This window comes from Pituophis catenifer, unplaced genomic scaffold, assembly GCF_029215685.1.
Source record: "Pituophis catenifer annectens isolate HBS135680 unplaced genomic scaffold, rPitCat1.0.hap2 SCAF_3, whole genome shotgun sequence".
In the NCBI taxonomy this organism is placed as follows: domain Eukaryota; kingdom Metazoa; phylum Chordata; class Lepidosauria; order Squamata; family Colubridae; genus Pituophis; species Pituophis catenifer.
In genome coordinates, this window is record NW_027256883.1 from 45,422,780 (window position 1) to 45,445,768 (window position 22,989).

Genomic DNA, 22,989 nt, shown 5'->3' on the forward strand with positions numbered 1-22,989 from the left:
CAATTCACCAGCTGAAAGCTGCTTTTCTCCCACTTTTTAAAAATATACAAACTGCTTTTATTGGGACTTTCCTTTGTGGGAAAGGAGAGACATTTAATCCTCTCTCATATCAGCTGTCGTTCTACATCATTTAATCTTGTCCCAATGCTGATGCGGAATGTCACGTCTGCGTTTCAGAGACTGGAATGGAGCAGGTATAGATGGCAAGACTGGGTGGCAACAGGGCTGGGCTCTGGTTGGAATGCAGAAGCACTTGCTGGAAACAAGGCAGCGTGTTACTCCCTTCCTCCTTGCTGTTGCCACAAATCTCTGGCAGAGGATTATAGCCAGTGGGACTGAGCTCAGAAACAAAATGAACAGTATACACGACTTAAAACTTTATTACAGTCATAGACCAGCATATGTGACTTATATTCCAGCAGCTCAAGGTGATGTACATGTGTGTTCTTGGCCTGCAATTTCCTCATCCCATCACACCCCCAGCAGTCCAATCAACTAGGAAGACCTAAGAATGACTGATGCAAAGTTGCACAGCTAATTTCTATGGCTGAAGGCAGATTTGAACCTGGGTTTCCCTGGTGCTAATCACCATTAACTTTCTCAGCAAGCAGCTAGGGGACATAAGGCTGCATGTCATGCCAGGCTGTGTGTGTTTTGGATCCGCTGTGCTCATACGATTCACATTGCTAATAGTTCACATAACAAATACAGTACCAGCATCTTCTCTAATTGCTGTCATTGTTTCCCGCTCCACATCTTTACATGGTTTTGATCCTTCTGAAACAATAAGCAAAGATTGTCCTTGATGGTTTGCCCTACAACAGCAAACTCAGGTCAAGATCACAAGCAGGTTGAGCAAGTACCTGCAAGTACTCTTTGTGCAACCCAGCCACAACTGGTTTAATTTGAAAAATCACATTAACCATGGTTTAGTGTATTGTGTGAACTTCAAGGTGTTCAGTCAGTGGGATTTAACTCCCAAATGAGCCGGCAGCAGAACAGAAACAGCAGCCAGGAAAATATTGGTTAGTCTTCCTACTTATGATCGGCACAAGCTATGTCTTCTTTGAAGGTAAATCCAAGGTTTTTTTTCCTGCTGCTTTCCTCCTTCAAGCCAAAGCTTGCAGCTGAGCAGTTTTAAGCAAAATAAATAAAATAAATAAAAAAAAATCATTTTAGCGATTCCAGCTTGAACTCGGGCAGCCAAACTGCAGGCCTTTTTAGCGGCCGGCAGAGGGAGCGACAGGGCCAGAATTGACGGCGGGCGGTTGTCCGTCTCTTCTCTACCCACCCACCCCTCTCCCTTTCCCGGTTGATCCGAGAAGGAGGGAGCGCCGGGGCTCCACTTTCCCTGGGAGTGGAGAAGAGGAGGAGCGCGAACTGCGCAGGCGTCTCTCGCACCTTGTTGATTAGTCAGTCCCCTGTGCTGGGATGGCGTTTACTGGGTCAACTGGAGCTATCCGCGAAAGAGTCAGCGGGAGCAACAGCAGCCGCCTTTGCAACCCACGCCGCGGCTGGCGGAGCAGCAGCGGTCGGTGGCAAGTCACCTTGCCGTTGCGCCAAGTCCAGGATGGCCCGGGAAGGCGACGGCGGCAACACTAGAAGCTGAAGGAAGAGTGCAGCTTCCCCCCCCCCACCAAAGACTTCGCCGCCGCTCGACTCTTCCGAACCGAAAGAAGGGCGGGAAGATGGATGCGGCCCCTTCGCCGGGCTTCGGTCTGAAGGATGTGAAATGGAGCTCCGTGTCCATCCCTTTGGACCTTCTGGTTAGCACTTACCGCTTGCCCCAGGTCGTCAAACTGGACGGCGGTAAGTCGAACCGCAGGGGCCGGCGGGGGCAGAAGCAGCCTGGGAATGCCGCTTTGGCTGCGCTTGGAAGAAAGGGGGCGAGAAGCCGAGCGGGGAAGACCCGTTCCTCTTCCCTCCCCCCCCCTCCCACCCCACCAGTGAGGCTCCGCCGGCGCCGACTCCCTCCCTCGGCTTGAACGCTGGCCAAACTCCAGCTCCCGGCCGCTAGTCCTTCTGGGGAGACGAGCCCATTGGGGAAAGAGGGCACGTGACCAAAATATGAATGGGCCTTTAATGAGGGGGGGGGGACGCCGAGGCTTTCAAGCCTGTGGAGTAATGCGGGTGAGACGGCTGGGGGGGCGGGGGAGGTCAGCTGTATCGCCCAGAGGTTGGTGCCGTCGGTGCGCGACGCCCGGGAGAAGATCCTTTAGCTGCGCTTGGATGGTCCTACTTTGGATCCCCTTTCGAGCAATTGCTATTGGCAAATGCCGCAGTTTAAAGTCCCGACACTTATTAGGAAACGTAAAATTCAACTCCATACTTAACTGAGTTTTCTTAGCAAGTGCATTACCATTACCTTTCTTCCTAATCCAAGCAAGTTCAACCTGGTGTGTGTCTGCTCACACGGACACGCCCATTGCGGGGGTGTAAAAGGTTAGGACTGAGCTCCCGAGCAATGTAATTGGAAGTTAAATCCCATAAAGGTCTTTGGGGATGGGATACTAACTTCGATGGACGGAATCCAACTCGAGAGTTAAGTACATTCGTTTGAAATAAGTGGAAAACTGCAGAGACTTGGACTGTGGCCGAACGCACGGAGTATTTATTGAACAGAAAGGTTGGCTTCGCGTGTACAAAGCTTTGGTTTCTTGAACTAGCTAGCTAGCCTGGGTTATTAGATCTAAGCTGCAAGAATCCAAATGAAAAAGAGATTGCTGCCATTTAGTGGTCACTTGGATTTTTGCAACCCAGATTTTATAGCTCTCCTCCCACTAAACCTAAGCAGGAATTATTTATTTCTGTGTATGATCCTAATCCATCTACTTTGTTCTAATCCATACCAATTAGGTGTGTAGGGAGAGAAATTAGGAGAGACTTGAAGTAAAAATAAACATTCACCTCTTCATCCATCCTGTGTTCAGAAACTTGTCCAGTGTGCATTTGCCCATGGTTAATGTTACATTATGTCTCATGCCCTGCCAGAGAAAGAGGCAACTGAAAATTTAAAATAACAATCTTAGCTGTTAATCTATTAAAATGATTTTGTTTCCCAAATTCTAAGAAATGTAACTCTATATTTAAAGAGCCATTGATATGTCAGCTTATTCTGACAGGTTATATTTAACTTTGAAAGGATACCTTTAGAGAAACTGCTGCTCATAAAATACATTATAGTAATAGAGATAGCTATTGCACACTATACTATGGAGTCTCACTGTGCTTCCAAAGTGAGTCAGAAGCACTCACAGTGGTTTGTGATAGGTGTCTTTTTTTGACTGCTTGTTTTGAAGAGAAAAAAAATCTTATACTGATTCTGAATGTTTACTTTCTGCGCCAAGTGTAAGTAGAATTTTACTCTTTGAAAACATGTATGTTGTGCACTTTTGAGACACAAAGACATTTTACAGTAAAATGCAACAGATTAGATTGTTTATCTATTAATTTGAAGCTTTTTATCTACATAACACAAAAGACCAAGAGCACTCCTGCAGCATTTATGCCCTCTTTAAATATTAAATAGAAAAGGTTTTCATTCTTAGATCACCTGTTCATTCAGATCTGTCAAGGATTTTCTGAACTGATTATATCAGATATTCAGCAAATCAGAAACAGCACTTTTCATAAATATTTAATTTTTGTCTGTAATATTAGTTTATATTTAGTTCTAATGCAATATAAACTTGTGTAATATTGCATTAGAACTAAAGCAAAAAATGAAACTATGTATATCATGTTTTGCTAGAGGGTGCAAAGAGTAATTGGTATTTGAATTTCCATTGCTGGGAATTCCAAAGTTATGTTTTTCTCTGCACCTTTCATCTTCTCTCATATGCAGCAGTACTAACATTGATATTAATGTTCACCTTTCTTTCTTTTTGAATAAATTGATTTCCAAATCTAGACCAGCCTCAGTTCTGATTTATATATTGGAAGTAGGGAAATTTATGTACCTGCCAAGCTACATACAATTATGTACCGTAATTGATTTGTATTTGGTGTTAATATTAGTGTGTTCTTTTGACGTTCTAAAAGTTTACAGCTTGGCATTATATGTAAAATGAGTTTTTCAAAAACCATGGTTTAAAAGGGCAAAGACCTAGTGTTATATGAGGAGCCAACTACTCTGTTTCCTGTATATATTGCTCCCAAATGTTTTCAGCAATATTTCCTGAAATCATAATTTTATCTTGGCATTCATCCCATGATCTTGTTTACCACTTTCTTTTATTTATTTATATCTCCTGCCTCTTGCAATTCTTTGAAATCATATGGGCATCTTACTATATCTACTGGCATTCTTTTCTAGTCATTCAGTTTGCACCTAGTAGTACTGTGTTACATGGCTATCAATTCAACAGTCAGTGCTGTTGAGTTCAGCTAGGCTTATTCTTAATTGCTTAGTTACTTCATTACACCAAAATCTTTGCTCCAGAGTTTTCTGCAGCTTCATGCAGCAGCTACTTGTTCAAATACACTTATGTAAGACTTACTTTGCTTAACATTGTATTTACTTATTCTGTTTGCATATTACCAAACCAATACAGACTCAGAAGAGTTTATAGCACTCCAATAAAAATAGGTGTTCAATTAAAATATCCACAATTGGTATTATTATAAACAATATAAAAGACCATCAAGCAACACCTGCCTATCCCAGGTCCTTGGGATTCAATAGGTGGATTAAAATGCCACATCCAGTCTGGCTGGCTGTATGGTGAATCATAATAAATAATGAAGCTGAATAAACAGTGGACCACCTAGTTAACTACTGCAAGAAGATCACACAGACTTGGGCAAATAATAGCATAACAAAGTAGCAACAGTGGTACATCAGAATGTGTGTAAGAAATATCTGGTAGGACCACAAAATAGACAATAAAGAAGGTAAAGTGCTTTGACACTTTAGAATTCAAACAGACAAACACCTGTCATATAATACCCCAGACTTAACAATTGTCAATAAGAAAGACAAAACAGTCTGGATAGTGGATGTTGCTGTACTTGGAGATGACAAAAATCACAAAATACAAAGTACTGCAAATAGAAGTAGAACAACTATGGCAAAAGAAAGCAAATATAATACCAATAGTAATAGACACCTTGGGTGCAATCAGAAATCAACTGGAACACCAGCTGAACATCATCAGCATTGACAAAAATTGTCAGTCAATTGCCAAAGGCAGCTTTTCTTGGAACAGTTTACATCCTGTGACAATAATATCATTAAACAACATCTGCCTATCCCAGATCCATAGGAATGAATCAATGGGTGGATAAAAATGCTAAATCCAGTCTAGCTGGCTGGCTCTGTGACCAACCATAATTATTTATTCATTTGTTAAATTTATTTGCCGCCCATCTCACTGTGGGGTTACTCTGGGCGGCTCACAACAATGGGAAAAGATGAAAAATGTAAAAATAACAATACCAAAGCAACAGTTAGCAAACCATGAATTAAACCTTAGAAGGGAAAAGGGCATTAGAAAGAAACTTAAAGTGAATCTGCCTTGGTTTTCTTTGCTATAAGAGGGAGGGAAGAAAAAATGCTGTCAGGCTTTCAAGATTGATGTCAGCCTTTGAGGCAGGTCAAGAAAGATACTCCACCAGAAATACTGGAATTTTATTTTACTAATATAGGCTATAATAACCGAATCTTGAAAGACTGACAACATCCTCCATTCTCTCTCTCTCTTAATTCATGTTTGCTAACTGCTATCACCCTCCTTCATCAGGCCCATCTCGGCGGTTCTGTATAGCATCAAATGCTTTGTGAAAGACTTCCATCTTAAGTTGGTCCCAAAACATTAGGAAAGTTGGTGCAAGCCTTAATTCCAAGAGGAACTATTCCAAAAAGCTCAAATGGTGACTGGAAAACAGAGCCTTTCAGCTTCTATTCCCTTTATCTCATGAGACGGGGAGATGGTATAAACAGATCCCCAGGAAAAGCTAGATGTGAAGATGATCCTGAAGGTACTGGGCAGTGGTGAAATCCATTTTTTTTTACTACTGGTTCTATGGGCATGGCTTGGTGGGCATGGGGTGGCTTGGTGGGCATGGCAGGGGAAGGATATTGCAAAATCTCTATCCCCACCCCACTCTGGGGCCAGCCAGAGGTGGTATTTGCCAGTTCTCTGAACTACTCAAAATTTTCGCTACTGGTTCTCCAGAACCTGTCAGAACCTGCTGGATTTCACCCCTGGTACTGGGGCACTAAGACATAAACAAAATGATTGGTTAACGCCAATACTTTGGACTATGTCTGGAAACCTATTGACAACTAATGTGGCAGGTCTTGAAGTACAGTTGTAATGTGCTGGGGATGTAATATTTCACCTGGTACTCTCCAGAAGGTTTGTACTCTTATACTTATCATTGCAGGCAGTTCCAGACAATGTGGCTAATAGTATTATAGTGATAAATATTTCTGTGTGATCTCTGTGATCACAGCCAGATAAGATTTTTGGAGAAATTAAAGATTGCTTAGTATGTTGTAACAATTTAGTTGATCCCGTATTATCAGGTTTTCCCCCTCAAAACTAGTGCATGATATTTTTTGCTATCACTGAATAAAGTAGAACATCAGACAATAATTCTCATTAGCATTTGAAAGACTTTTCCTTAGTTCTTAAGATAACTCACATGTTGTTTCATAAATATCTGGAAAGTGAACAATAGTTTTCTACATTATTTAGGGAGATTTAGATCTGTGTCACTCACAACTTATATTTCATTTACTAAACCACTAAACTATGTGCTATGTATTCCCTTAATTCCATTTTTTTTTGCCTGTATTCACTACTGATTTTGTGAACTGGTATATAAATCATTTCAACGTAGGGGTGGATAGTATTTTAAACCTAAATTTAAGTCTATCAATTTTGCAGGATCCAATCTAGGTCGGTCACTGGGACCAGAGATTTTGTCTTCTGAGCTTTTGGACTTGGAAGTTCCCTGAAGATGGGCTCCAGCAAGAGTCTAAAAGCTCAGGAGACAAAACCTTTGGTCCCGGTGACTGACCCAGATTGGGTCCTGCAACATTATTCTGGGACACATATATTTACCTTCATTCGTACTATCAATTTTGCTTCCTTTTAGATTTCCCCTCTCTAGTTTTGTAAGACAATTTTGCAGAAATCAGTATTTCCAGTCCCTGAAAAAAATCTTCATAATGAAGCTGAAGGATATGGTCTTGTATCAGCATTTCTTTTCTTTTTGTCTTTTGCTGTCTAACAAAATACATGCCTGAATGTGAAAATGTCTCGTGTTTTTACCCTTTCCAAGTGATTGATAATTTGCAGAGTACGGTGAGATGAGCATTCTACCCCAATGCATCTTGACTCTTAGAAGAACAAAAGCTACAGTATCTAGAACATATACTGCATTTTGAATTTCTAGACAAATTTTATTTTACTTATGCTACTGACTTAACTGCATCTAATTTACTGATTAGTCTGCATCTACCACTGTTGACTGTGAACATTCAAATGCTTCATGATTAAAATTTATGACAACGTTTTAATATGAGAGTGATTCCTGAGAGGAATATATAGTTAAAATGAACAATAAACAAGTCAATTATGATGACTTTGCTTGAAAGAGTAGCAAGCTTTAAAAAAAGAGGCTTTAAAAGAAATGAATGAGAATGGAATGTCTCTATAGGAATCTTGCACTTCCCTGCAGGAGGATGACAATGAACATACATCAGTTTCAGTGTGTAGGCTTAATAAAAACTCATAAAGCATAAACTTATAACAGCTGGCCAGTGCATATATGCACTGCAGAGTAGAAAATGAATGATAGCTGCGTCTTTCTGTTTCAGTGCAGCTTGCGTGGGTTTCCTTCCTGTGTAAAGGTGCAGTGAAAGTAATTTTAGTTATGTTCAGATAAATTAATTTTGCCTTAATAAATTAGAATATGTTCTAATTTTGGTTCGTTGAGTTTTTACCTTTTTAAAGCTAAGCCAATACATTCTTTGCTCCACAATATTTGGTAGTATTAAGGCATATGTTTCTCTTAATGTATTTTTGCACGTTTTGTTTGTTCTCTTTTGGAAACAGCATTGTAATGTGGGGAGGGGGAGTTGTAAGTAAATATATAAGAATAATTTTGGTTCAGTCTTCAAATATTTTGAAACATTAGTACTTGTTTGTGTTCTGTGCTCAGAACACATGAAAGATAGAGTTAATTTGGCAGGTCATGTGACAAATCTTAACAGCTCTTTCTCTGCCACTTTTATACATTATTGAATTTTATTCAATATCTTCTAAAGTTATATTAACTTTGGGTGTTTAAAATAAATTATTGATTTATATAAAATGCTGCTAACAACTATTCTAAATTGTACAGTTTTGCTACTGGTTAGAATAGTTCATATGTTTTTCTGTGTTATGTCTGACCTTAGTATTTTTTTCTTCCATTCATTTGTATCCATTTCTCACAGATTCCTGGACTAATCCTTGCAGTTTTCTTGGCAAGGTTTTCAGAAGTATTTTTCCATTGCCTCCTTTCTCTTCAAAGGAAGTGACTGACTCAAGGTCACTTACAGGTTTTGTGACCAAGTCAGGACTAGAACTCACAATCTCCCAATTTCTAGCCTGATGCCTTAACCACTATGCCGGACTTGTTCTCAGAACTTTAGTGTACTTGGATGTAATAAATGTTAAGCAGTCTTCTCTTAATGCCATTGCAATCCCCTTGTAGCTGTTTAATTGACGGGGACTTTCCAGGTCACCTGTGACTGTCAAGAAAGGTGTCCAAGTAGGATATAACCAGACATTTAACATTTAGAATATTATATGTTTACCCATTATTTTTTCTATTCATTATAAGTATTTTAGTTTCAATGGGGTGCTCTGAAGTTCAGACTTCAGACAATTTGGCTAATGCCACTTTTCTAGTTCTTCCCTTTTATCCCCATATCCAGGTTTATCCTTTGTGGCTTTAGATGAAGTATTCCTCCTCTACCTTGGGATGGTTTGCCTATCATGCTAGGCCCCAAATCAAAACACATTATGGCTTGCCTTCTAAGTGAATCGTAAATCCAGTTCACATATCATACTACTATAATCTAGAGATGCTTCATCATTATTTATTGAATTAAATCAAAATCACAGCTAGGTTTTCAAGTCAAATTCTTATTCTCTATGGGCTTATTCTGAAGACTTAATATAAGAATGAAGTTTGATGTGCGTTGCAATAAAGATGATCAGAAATAGAGAGCAAACTTCATTGTTGTTTATTAGATTGTAATTTGTCCTTATGTATGAAATGTGTTAAGAAATGTGTTAAAAACTGTAGCTTGAGATGTGGCAGTCGAATGCAGTTATTGATCCTGTACAAATAATCTTTACACATTTTTGCCTATTAAAGTATATGGTCATACAGCTTTGAATATGAAACACTTCTAAAGAAAAGGTTTTCTGTACCAACACATACTAAGTAGCATCCAATGGATCCTAAGATCTTCCCACTCCGAGCCACTCATATTGTCCTCTGCATCTACCATATTGTGTAAGAGAATTGGAACAGTGTTTGTTTTCCTGCATCCTGTTGATTCCATCATGTAAATCAGACAGCAAAAGCAATAATGATTTGACTCTTCTCTGAAGAGCCTGGTTTGCGTGCCATACAGTAAATAACTTGATAGGAAAGTGTTTCTCCATTGTGTTTGCAAATGAGTGTCACAGAGTTGCTATGTTGGTTTGAAGTTATTGTTTTGGAGTTGGTGTCTAAATAAATAGTTACACTTCAGAGTCAGCATTCACATTTTGAAGATACATTGTGTTCTGCCTCTCACTGCAAGGTACAATTGGATGCGAAATGTATTTGGGAGAAAATCCCCTCTGCCCCGAACTCACTGAGTTTTAAATGACATATTTAGAACTGAACTGTTGCCTTTTTAACTGAGAAAACATCTTAAGTTCAGAAGTAAATAGGACAGCTGTGGCCACTTCCATCACATTACATTGCCTTTGCTTTTTCCAAGTACCATGGTGTGATTAATGTGTGGAAATAACTTTCAGTAAGAAGCAGAGCGTTTTATTCCTTAGCACTTTAATGTTGTTAGACGAGGAAGCCCAGAATAGTCTTCCTTTATATTTCTATTTCTGCTACTAGTTTTCTAAACTCTTGAAAATGAAATTCCTTCATCTAGATTTCATACATGGTGCAGCTGTCTTAGGAAGAGGCTTTTAAAATGTATTTTATCAGCTATAATTATAGCCTTCTTCCCTTCTGTTATGGAATTCAAGATTGGGCTTCTTGGTATCATTTCCACCAGCACCACCACTTCTGTTCTTCTAACAGCAATTTGATGTTTAAAAATTGGCCATAAAGCATTCTATAACTTAATAAGCACACTGTTAGGAGTAACTATAATGACCAGTTGAAATTAAAACAGTATTGTTCTTTAGAAAAGTGTATTGTTCCTAAGTTTTGTTAGCATCTAAGAAAAGTTCCTAAGTTTGTTTAGCAACTACCTGGTCCTTAGTTGCTACTATTATATACTTTATTCATTAAACATGAAACTCAGTCAACCGAACATTCAAAAATGCATCACAAATACCATTGACTGGTGCTAATGATTGATACGGGTTGCTGCCAGTGTCCTAGGTTTCAACTAAGTACCTTCTTAAGATGTACGATGTTCCAAGTAGCCCAGTTTTTTGCAGTTCCGCTGGTGTAATTGCAGGAAGCTGCAGTTTGTTGATATATCTTATAAAATTCTTGGACATGGTACGAAGTGCCCCGATGACAATGGGTATCACTGTTACATGTTTCATCCATAATTGCATAGTTTCAATGGCCAGGTCGATTATTATTATTGGCTATTATTTTTGGCTATAATAATACATCATCATCATCATCATCATCATCATCATCATCATTATTTCCATAACTTCTGTTTCTGCTTTTTTCAGAACTTTTTTGTGCCTTTGGATCATTGTCAAAGTCTCTGAAATTTTCATGGCAAGATTTTGGAATTAGCTTGCCATTGGTTTCTTCCTAGGGCTCAGAGAGAATGACTGACCCAAGGCCACTCAGCTGATTTTGTGCCTAAAATGAGCCTAGAACTCATGGTCTCCCAATCTCTAGCCTGGTGCCTTAATCTCTTACACCAAACTGCCTCTTTTTTTTTTTTTAGGCACTAGGTAGCCAGAATTCTCTTGATGTTTCAGCTGACCAGTAGTTTAAAATGTCTTCCAATGTGCAAAATACCCATTGTGTGTCAGCCTAACCATTCAGGATTCTATTGAAACGGACCCTCATACTTACATGCATAAGACATTCTGATCTGTTCTGAGAAGAGTGGAAGAGCTTGTTGTTATCTTGTGAAAAAAGTCTAGTACCTTATCTTTAGTTCCCCTCCTGTCTTGAAACTGGGAACTACCAGGATTCTTCAGTTTCCAGGACATTCCAGGAGATTCTTCTGATGGCTAAAGCAAGCATGTGTGAGGGTTAAATACATATATAAATTAAGTCAATTCCCTTTCTATCATTTTGCAACTTACTGTATATCCCATCCATGCCTCTGCCACTGTTTGGAATTTTCACAAAAAGCTGCATGCTGCAATGCATACATTCAAATAATGCAATACATAGTTTTCTAACACAGTTTTCTAATACAATGATCTTGCTTTTTATAGCAGCCTTTCTGTAATATGCCTAAACAAACTATGAGGTTAAAAAACATTTTCTAATGGACATAATTGTCAATGAGCTCTAAATATTTCCCAGAATCTGTCCAGAGGAAGAATGAATGAATGAATGAATGAATGAATGAATGAATGAATGAATGAATGATAAAGCTGGAATAGGGAAATGGAAGTTCCTTGTACAATAGATATTCATAAAGTTTGTATTAAAATTGCCCAAAAGTTGTATCAGCAGATGTTAGATTTGCATCTTTCATTATCCTGTGAGGAGAGAGATAAGGGAAAGAATTAATTTACCTTGGTCTTAGCGTTTGGTAAAAATACCTTTACAGTTGCTAGATTTATCTTACTGTTTCTTTTTTAAAGAATAATGGGAAAATATTTAGTTGCTATAATTGTTTTAGAATTGTATATACTGTAAACCTAAGCTAGACATAGAATAATGTCTGACACAGTGGTGTTACTTGGTATATTGCAGTGAATATTGATTCCCGTTATCAGGGGAGGAAAATATTGTGGGATCACATGGGGATCATGTGCCTTTTCCTGAAAACATTTACTTTATACAATACCACTCTGTTGAATTCTGTGTGGAATATGTTTTGCACTAGCTAGCTAGTATGCATTCTTAACATTACCAAAACCAATACAGTCAAATATTATGTAGTGGGGAGAGGGAATAATATATATATATATATATGTGTGTGTGTGTGTGTGTGTGTGTGTGTGTGTATTATATATATATATGGATTGTACAGTTGTGTAAATGTATGTATATGTGTATGTATGAACAAAGGCAAGACTCTGGCTTTTGAGGCATTCCTTTTGCATGTAGATTTCTGCATGTGAGAAATGGAGGAGGAAAACAAATAACATTATAATTCCCAGGTAATGAAAATCTATCACCCTTTGTGCCCTCTAGCAAAACATGATATGCCTAATTTGGTTATATGTTTCAGTTCTAATGCAACATTAGATGTACTTATAAGTACAACTAATAAAAAAAAATAATATATATATAAGAAGTACTGTTTCTGATTTGCTGAATATCTGATATAATCAGTTCAGAAAATCCTTGACAGATCTGGATGAACAGGTGATATAAGAATGAAAACCTTTTTCTATTTAATATTTAAAGAGGGCATAAATACTGCAGGAGAGCTCTTGTGTTTTTTTGCTATGTAGATAAAAAGCTTCAAGTTAATAGATAAACAATCTAATCTGTTGCATTTTACTGTAAAATGTCTTTGTGTCTCAAAAGCGCACAAAATAAATGTTTTCAAAGAGTAAACTTCTACTTGCACTTGGCACAGAAAGTAAACATTCAGAATCAGTATAAGAATGTTTTTCTTCAAAACAAGCAGTCAAAAGACACCTTTCACAAACCACTATGCTCTTCCTCTTCCTTTGTCTATCCATTGCTGGATGAAGGCCTCTTCTGCATGTTTCCAACCAATACAGTCCTAAGCTTTCTTTTGCCAATTGGGCCCGCAATACTTGCTGATGTTGTCGATCCATCTTGTCTTAGGTCTCTTTCATGGATGCTTTTTATCAAGTGGGATCCATAGTATGACTGTCTTGCTCCATCTGCCATCAATTCTTCTTGTTATCATTATTACTATAATGTATTTCATGAACAGCAGTTTCTCTAAACGCATCCTTTCAAAGTTAAATATAACCTGTCAGAATAAGCTGACACATCAATGGCTCTTTAAATATAGAGTTACATTTCTGAGAATTTGAGAGACAAAATCATTTTAATAGAATAACAGCTAAGATTGTTATTTTTAAATTTCAGTTGGATTGCTGTGTCACAAAGTATGCTGGCATGGCATGAGACATAATGTAGCATTAACCATGGGCAAACGCACACCGGATGACAAAACAAACTACCGGTGGTCAAGGTTTCTTCTATTTGAGCGAGCTGGAGCATCAATGTTTGTTCATTAAAAAAAAATGCTATCCCAAATGAAGGTCAGAGCTTCTGCATGCAGGATGGATGGAGGGGTGAAATTTATTTTTACTTCAAGTCTTCTAATTTCATTCTTTATACACCCAATTCAGATGACTTAAAACAAGAGACTTGGACTAGGATCATACACAGAAGTAAATAATAATTCTTGCTGCTCTCCTCTACTTTTATGCTAGTGACTTAAGTGAAGACATAGTCTTCAGGAGCATAGCATGAATGTTTGCAATAGGGAGTTTTTAAGTATGCATACTTCAGACAGAGCTGCCAACCACTGGTTGTGTGTAGAGCAAGGCTCTGTTGTAGATCGTCACACTGCAAGCATGAAGACTTGCATAAATCACTAGTTTGACTAAAAGAAGGAGATCTTTATGGCTTTTTGTGTGTTGCTTTGCATGTTGGATTTAATAAAGAGAGAGTTCTAGAACTTACTTTTACTTGAAAGTAAATAATAAAAAAAGCTTTCCCTTCCTCCCATGTTTTAGCTAGATATTCTTATGACGTTCAAGAAAGTGTAGCATAAATCTGCTTCTTGACTTGAAGGCTATCTAAAAACTGATTTATTTGTCCTTGAACTTTGTGTGACCTTTTCAAGTCGTTTCACCCTACAGTGCAAAGTAAAAAACATAATGTCAAATCTTAAATTCCCTTGTCTCCTTTTTTGCCTTAGCTCTTATCAAATCAGATGATCCTTTTATCAGGCTCTCCAAATTAGTTCAATTTAAAATATGACTAAATTTTATTCTGTTGCATAATTCTATGCAACATAATAAAACATTCTTCTATGTTTTCCAGTGATTCAGGCAAGTTTCTCTTTTATGAAGAAAGCGGAAGACGAGCATGTCTCAGTTCAAAGTAATTTCTTCAACTGCTGAATTCCCAATTCTTGTTAGGGATGGTATGAAACCACAGTTGAACCTGTTTATCATATTTTGAGCTGGACAAATATTTGTCTCCATTAAAATAAAATTATTCTCCAGTATTATTCCATTTACTTTATTTAACTGTAAGGCCAAGAACAGAAATAATGAACTAGATCTCCAGTTTTCCAGCACCTAGGAAGGCAAGTAGCCTGGCTTTGAAGCAAGACTTCTACTGTGTACATAGAAGAAATTACTACAGAAATAATTCATCACAGATGAAATAAGATATGGATGATAGTGTCTGTTTTTGTTGTAATCTGGGTGAAAATTAATACATAGTTCTTTAGCAGGTAGGATTATGATATGCTGTTTTCATTTGTACATCTACTTTAGTTTTTAGCAAAAGATCTGAGCAAAATCTACAAAACATTTTGTAAAATCATAATAGCTATAGAATTCAACTGTACCTGTCATGGCATTTAAAAACAGAATAATGCATATGCTGTGACTATATATTACCTAGATTATGCTTATTTCATATAGCAGGCAGAGAGTTTCTTTTACTAGGAAGTATAAATATTTATAAAGTGCTGGCATTATTACTATTATTGTTATTACTAGTATTTCTGTATTATTTTAAAAAAGAATACAATCTTTATCAAGAGACTTTGATGGTCAAGTTAACCAGTGCGGTGGCATTTCCATTGTGGACATTGCACCATCTGAGGAAGTACAGCTGAGAAATGACTCAAAGCAATCTTCATGCAGTCACTTCATTGCACTGTATCCAGCCGTTTTGTTGTACTTCTGTCAATTTCTTCCCTCCAAGCGGCCACAGCAAGGAATTACTGATTGAACAGATCAGGGGTGGGTTCTACTTACCTTTACTATCGGTTCGCAACAGGGCCGCGTGTGCTTGCTTCGCTCGCGCGCGCATGCACACCCTTCTGTGCAAGCGCGGAAGCTTCTGCGCATGCGCAGAAGTGTTTTCATGACATCAGGGTCAGTGAGTGGGGCCTCCCGCCAGTTTTACTACCAGTTCTATAGAACTGGTGCGAACCGGGGGCAACCCACCACTGGAACAGATCCTGCCAAGTTGCCTTAACACAGATTTGCATAGCTCTGCTGTGCATTATAACAGTTGCTTTGGGTTGAGCATCAAACGTGGACTTACAGAAACCACCAAAGGATGCCAATTAAACCTGCATTCTCAGTACACACAGACTATTATTAGTAGGCAGATCATAGCCAGCACCCTCACTTGCAGCATAAAACTTCCTGGTACACAATGCAGTTACCTGATGCACTGATCCTAAGTTTACAGATCAAAGTAGCAGCTACAGGCCTAGTGTTTAGCAATCTTTGTGAACTTACCACATCCCCTGAATCAGGCATTTCACTGGACAGAACTAGATTCACTTATATCCAAGGCACTTCACTTTGGACAATATTCTACTTTGGCTGTTTTCTCAGAGAAGATCTGCCAGTCTTGATTTTCTGGCCTCTGCTGATATTGGCATTTCCCTCTGCTAGTGATTGGAAGAAAATATACAGCAAGGAGCCAGAATTACAAATTACAAATTATAGCAATATGTCCATAAATCACGCGTGCCATAGGTTCGCCATCACGGACCTATACCATACCTGTGCATTTGGTTTTTCTTGCCTAAATGTAGAACCTTACTTTTTTCACTATTGAATTTCATTTTATTAGATAGGGCCCAATGTTCAAGTCTGTCAAGTTCCTTCTGTAACTTAAACCTATTCAATAGATGGGATTGGCTTCAAAAATAGTCCTAAATAATGGTTTATTAAATTAGGTGTAAAAGTTTCATTCACACTTACTGATAAATTAAACTAATCATGTTATAGTTTAAAACAATGTATGAATCCAGTTAGGAAGGCTTAAAATATTATATAGAGGGCAGGCTTGAGATTTATGGACAGATTGCTATAATTTGTAATAGCATACTTCTAAGAAATACAGAATTCTAAGTGAACTGATTTTTGGAGCATGAATGAGCACATTTTTCAAAAATGTTAAACAATGGCTTCAGTAATGTGATAAATTTTGGTCAGACTCAGGCAAACTACAAAACTACAATTTTGTGCTCTGTATTGTGTTTTTGATCTCATGATTTGAAAGAATATATGGAGATTCTTTAACAGTCCCACTGCATTGGGACTGGTAAACAAGGGTTCATTGTATCTGTATGACACTATACACAATCTGTTCAATAGAAGACACTCCACAGTTTGTTCATGTTTGCATTAAATATAAAATGTTTCCATGATGCCAGATAGGACATTCAATTTTTTTTAACCATAATAAAAATAGTCTTTAAGAAACACATGTTTGTGGCTGCCTAAGTTATGATTTTGTTTTGTTTATTAATTTAATTAATAATTACATTTAAAAATTAAAAACATCTGTCTCAACTACTTCACTGATTTTTCAGTTGAGTAGGAAGATAAATAGTATGGCATACCATAAATTAGGGGTAAAATGCTCCCAGTTCAGACCGGATCGCCCGATCCAGTAGCGATGGCGGCGGGTGGTTCAGAGAACCGGTAGCAAAAATCTCTCCCACCCACCCACCCCCGCCCAGCTGAGTCACGTGATCATCAGAGGCTTTTTTTTTTTTTACTTTTAAAAGCATTTTTCTTCGGCCAAAAAAATTCTTTTTAAAAGTTAAAAAAAAAAGCCTCTGATGATGGCGCAGCTCAGCTGGGATCATCAGAGCCTTTTAAAAGCATTTTTTCAGCCGAAGAGGTTGTAAAAAAATGTTTTTAAAAGGCTCTGACGATCCCAGCTGAGTTGCCTGATTGTCAGAGGCTTTTGTTTTCTTTTATAAGCATTTTTTTTTGCTTTTAAATGCTTTTAAAAGTAAAAAAAAAAAAAAAAGTTGGCCATGCCCACCCAGTCACATTACCCCCCACCAAGCCATGCCCACAGAACCGGTAGTAACAAATTTTACATTTCACCCCTGCCATAAATGATGTGACCATATATGCATACAAACATAAATCTAATTAAAGCTGCTTCTTTTGAGCAAGCAGGTTGTTTCTTTGCTTCCTCAAAGTTGTCTGAAAGCTCATATGCTAAATACTTTGGGCATACAATGAATTGAGTGAGAGCGGATTGATTGATTTCATATCTGCTTATTTTTCTCCCACATAGGCACAGAAAATGTCATCTCAGTGAATGGGGAAGTGAGTTTCTTATCATTTGCTCCTATACTAGGGCAAAGAGGCAGTGGTCTTGTACTCTGTTTACAGAGCTGTAAAAGCAGTATCTTTCCCCTGCCATTTATGATAATGACATCTCCAGCCAATTGATTTTTTTAAAAAAAAAAAACCTGCATTCTCTCTCTCTAATGAATGTTAAAAGGCAGAGTTGGAATATTAACCCCTTCCCCATGTGCTTGCATCTTCTTACTGCTAATGTATATAATTTGTGAAGTTATACGTCCACTCGGATCTTGCCTCCCTGAGATGCCTTTTACCATTTCGGCTTACCTTCCAGGAAAAGCAATGAATTAAAGGAAACCACTCTTTTTATTTTCTAAGATTGTATCTCAATAAATCTTAGAAAACAAAATAAGAAGCATTCTTGGAAGCAAATATGGTACCTGGAGCTGGTACAACATGCTAACTTCCTACAGCATGTATTTATTTGGAATATATATTCATTCCAAATAAAATTAGATAGAGCCTGGTGGATACTAAGGCAAAAAGGTGCATCTACTGTAGGAATAAGCAATTTTTCAAGCCTATGTCTGCATATATTTATAGGCAGTGAGATAAACTATTTGTGCAATCAAATCTCTGTGGTGGCAGACACACAGAAAACTGCTTCCTCACAGCCAGGTAGGAATAAAGAGAAGACCTCTTCTCTAGCATGACAGATCCTTCCCAGCAATAGGCCAAGCAGATGGATGAGGAGCAGCAATACTTACACTCACCCAATGCCTGCCTGCTTTATAATACAATATAGTGCAAAGTAACTTTCCTTAAATAAATACAGTGTGCATTTTGTAAGCACAGAAAAATATTTGCTGGAAAATTCTATTGCTTAATGGCACTCAAATATTTGAATTTCTGTTTTACGTTCCTAATATTAATTTATCAGAAACCCCTCTAATTCTTGTATGCTCTTCATTGTATATAGTAATCCACCCATAATATATTGACATACAGATATTATTGGAATAGTTTTCAGATATATACACACAGAGTAAATATTTACTACCGGTAATAATATTTACATAGTAAAAGGTGTGTGTGTGTGTGTGTGTGTGTGTGTGTATATATATATACACACACACACACACACATACACATACATAAACACACTGCTTTGAGACTGAATAATGTTGTTTAATTTTAAAAATATAAACATACATACAAATAGTGAACTTGTAGCCGCAAGCAAATACCAACTTTTTTAATCCTTAAAATTCAGTGATAGCGAAATGCTACTTGAAACTTAAGCTAAAGTATAATTAGAAGCTACTTCTTAATGAATATAAAATTGTTATTGATACCTGGGCCACATGCTTGAGGGAAAAAAATCATATGTAATTAAATATATTATGCCTATTTTGTATAAAATACAAAAGATGTCTGACATATGGATAGCAATAAATGGCTCAAGTAACAAACTGAAATAGCCCTGTTTAAAAAATATAGTTTTCTTTAACTGTAGCTACTCATCAGACAAGCTATATGCGATTTGATTAATATGCTAAATATACTAAAATTCAAATAGTTTAATTTAATTAAAATTAAAGTTCATTAAAGGGCTGTATTCATTCTATGTTACTGGTTAAAAACAGAAATGATAATATTATTTACACACACACATACATATACACATACACACACACCCTCCAAAGTCAAACACTAAGAACAATCATCTTCTGAGTTGGTTTGTTACAGTCTATCTTATTTGTAAGTTTAAGCTTATAAGCAAGTAAGAGTACCTGGTCAACATTGTCTAAATTTAAAAACTAATTAATTTTTAATTAGGGTTTGTCATAATCATTGCTTTCTAGGAAGACCACCAGTGAATAACAGGGAGTTGGGCTAGACTGGAAAGTTGAAAAACATCTTTGAAAAGGAAAAGGCTGTAAGAAATGGCTTCCATACTGTGGCCAGTATTATCTTGGTTCAGCCAAATTTATTTAATTTGTTTTATCTCTATTTTAAATTTTGTATTTATATGTTTTATTTTATGGCTGTTCACCGCCCTGAGTCCTTCGGGAGTAGGGCGGTATACAAATTTAATAAAATGAAATGAAAATGAAATGAAATCTTCATCTGGTTACCAGGACTTGGAGATATCTTTACCTTTCCGTACAGTGGTAGCCACACCGGAGTTAAAAACATGATTGACGATTTGCAGAATTGACTAAGTGGCATTTTTGCCAGTTTAAATTTTTCTAACTATAATCATTTAATTCTATATGCTTTTGAAGTTGATTAGACATTTTACCTAAATGACAAATTGCCCTTAAAAGTAGAAATTATTTATTGAAATGATGTAAATTCAATAATGCTTTGCAGACAGTATGCATTTGTCTGTCAGCTGAACTTTTGCCTGACTTCAGCTATCTCAGCCAGAAATCCGGGAACACAGTTACCCTGATTGATCAAATGAAAATTGGAAATAACTGATTATCTCAACTTAAACTGAAGGTTCTTCTGCAAATCAGAGGCTTTGTTAAACTTTTGCCTGTCTGTTCTATAGTCCCCTAAAGCATAATGAAGGATTGTCAAATAAAATGCAAACAAAAACTTCAGGTTTATGCTGCTCCTATGATTCTCACAACCTATAAGTTTTAAACCTAGCATTTCGGATATGTAGGAGTAAAACTGATATTGTTCCTAATTTGCTGTGTCCAAAAGAAGAGACTTCTGCATATTTAGGAATCCCATCAATTTTCCTAAACTGTTTTAAAGCAATTTTGGGCATGTCTGGAGGGTGGCTGGTTGGAGTATTATAGTAAGAGAAGACTTATCATCCCTTTCCAAATATCCTGCTGGCTGTAATCATGGCAATTGTAATCCTATAGTATTGATGAGTAGTAGGTAGATTTTTAAATACACCCACTTAGCAAAGATATGCTTGGCTAAGTGGGTGCATTTAAAACAACTTATAAGTAGGTAACAGCACCTGGGATCAGACTAACTTGCATTAGAAACTAACTTTGCCATAGTCTTTCCATCTTTTTTCCCCCACTGTAATTGCACAACATGCTAAAATATTATCTGTTGGTAAAACTGTTAAAAGGTATTACAAGATCATTATGGTTTAAGAATGTAAAGGTACTATTTACATAGTAAAAGGTACTATTATAGTAGTTGCCATTTAACTACGGTAATTGAGACTGGAATTTCTGTTGATAAGCAATGTGGTCATACAGTGCAACCTCATGTGACTGCATTGCTTAGGGACAACAATCCAGTACTCCTTATTGATGTTCTTAAGTGAGGATTGCAAGCCATTATATCACTCCCAGGTGTCTCACAAGCTGGCAGGTAAGGTAAGAACATGGGTGGCCTGCAAGGCACAGCAGGAGTGCAGCATGGTCAGGTATAACTGTTGCCAAGTGGGGTGGGGGAGGTGAGGGGGTAAGTGACTTACCAAAGCAAATTGCAGCCTTTCCTGCTGGCTCCCCATTGACTTTGCTTGTGGGAAGCTGTCAGGGAAAGTTTCAAGAGGAAATCATGTGACTCCAGGATGCATCAACCATCATAAATGTGAGCTGGTTGCCAAGGGCTCATATCACAATAAAATAGCTATGTGGGTGGTGACACAGCTGGAACTTCAAGGACCAGTTGTAAATATCACTACTTCAGCACTGTTGTAACTTTGAATGTTTGCTGAATGAATGGTTGTTAAATGAGGACCATCTGTACACACCAAAAATGTGGAATTTATCACTATAGAAGTATGGATTTATCACCCTTAGCTAGTAGCAAAAAAGATAGGATGATAGTTATCCCAGATCTACAGTGCTTGATGAAAGACTTACGTTCGCTCTCTGTTTATGAGCCGATTGCTCGTTGATATAATGGACACACAATTATTTTGTGTAATTGAGATTTAATGATTTGTTTAAAAATTAATTTAGGATAAACTCCATGATTTCTGTCAGAAAAGAAATGCTCTAAAAGTTGATGGTGGCTGTGGAACCACAAGCAGAGAATCAGGCAAAGGAGCATATATAGAGACAAGAAACTGAAAGAAATGCTGACGGAAAAAAAATTATGTTATGATGATGAATAAAACAAGTAGAAGTATTTGCTATGTGTTTCACTAGGATAGGCACAGGAAGGAAGGAAGGAAGGAAGGAAGGAAGGAAGGAAGGAAGGAAGGAAGGAAGGATGGATTTGGCTGCATTTAATTGGCATTAGTGAATGCTATAAACTGAATCAGTTCTCTTCCTTCCACCATGTCCTCTTCAAATTTCTCCTATGAAAACATGCTTAGCTTTTTGTTTAGAAGGGGGATGCAATAGATGCCTTCTTGATCAATGAAGAACAATAACTTACCTGTTGCCATTTCTTGCTAGAGAAAGCTATGGTACAAGAGGCAGCTGCCAGCATTTTTAAAAAATCATTTTAAAGATAGTAGTCCAGTAGTACTTCTTACAGAATTTGTGCTTAGTCAAGCATATATGAAAAATCAAATCTTTTCCAAACCTGTAATTATATAGAATGCCATACTGAACAGGCCTCAAATAATAATTTAATTGTTTGCAAAATATTTCTACTTTTATTTTTAAGAGTTTAATTGAGCTTATCTTTGAATTTTTACACAAATAATCCAAAGAACATCATTTGCCTTTCATCTGTTTGTCTCATCACCTAAAAAGGGAATATTTTCAAACGGTTTCTTTTTGGTCACATCTATCTACACCAAATTTCAAATATTTGTAGACGTATTTTCTTACTGCTGTTAAGACAAATACTTTGTCTTATAAAATATTGAGGGGAAAAAATCTTCAAATGCTCCCTCCATTTACTAATTTGGAAAAGTTATTGTGTTTGTGGAATTGATGACATGGGAAACTGCCGTTGATAGAAAACTCAGCTATACATGTGAATCCTAATTGTAAACACGCAGAATCTTGCTATAGCTACTAAACTGCATACTTTGTTTGCAATTTGTGGATGAATCATAATGAACAACTCCCTCCCTTCACAAACACTTCAACAAAGACCTAGATTCTTCGGAGAAGTTAAGATCAAGATTTATCATGATATGAGCATGGTCAAAACAGAAAGGTTATGAGATTAAAAGATTAAAGAGTTAGTTTCAGGTATATATTTTAGCAGCCCGCAAGCCTGACTTAAAGAGTTTTATAGCCTGATCTCTTAAATCCCAGCAAGGTTCATGTGTATGAATGCATCCCAACCAATAGCAGAGGTCTGGCTCTTTTCTTTCAAGAAGACTTCTCCTGACTTTTAGATGGGGTGGACTGCC

At 37.3% G+C, this 22,989-nt stretch overlaps 1 protein-coding gene across 2 annotated transcripts in view; it reads left to right on the forward strand.

Moving 5' to 3' along the window:
- Positions 1 to 1,676: 1,676 nt before the first annotated feature.
- Positions 1,677 to 22,989, forward strand: part of GAREM1 (GRB2 associated regulator of MAPK1 subtype 1) — a 76,338-nt gene continuing 55,025 nt past the window's right edge. For both annotated transcript variants that reach the window (XM_070942323.1, XM_070942322.1), the window contains exon 1: positions 1,677 to 1,809. In XM_070942323.1, coding sequence (XP_070798424.1) covers positions 1,689 to 1,809 — 121 coding nt within the window. In that variant the 5' untranslated portion in view covers positions 1,677 to 1,688. The remainder of the gene's footprint in view (positions 1,810 to 22,989) is intronic.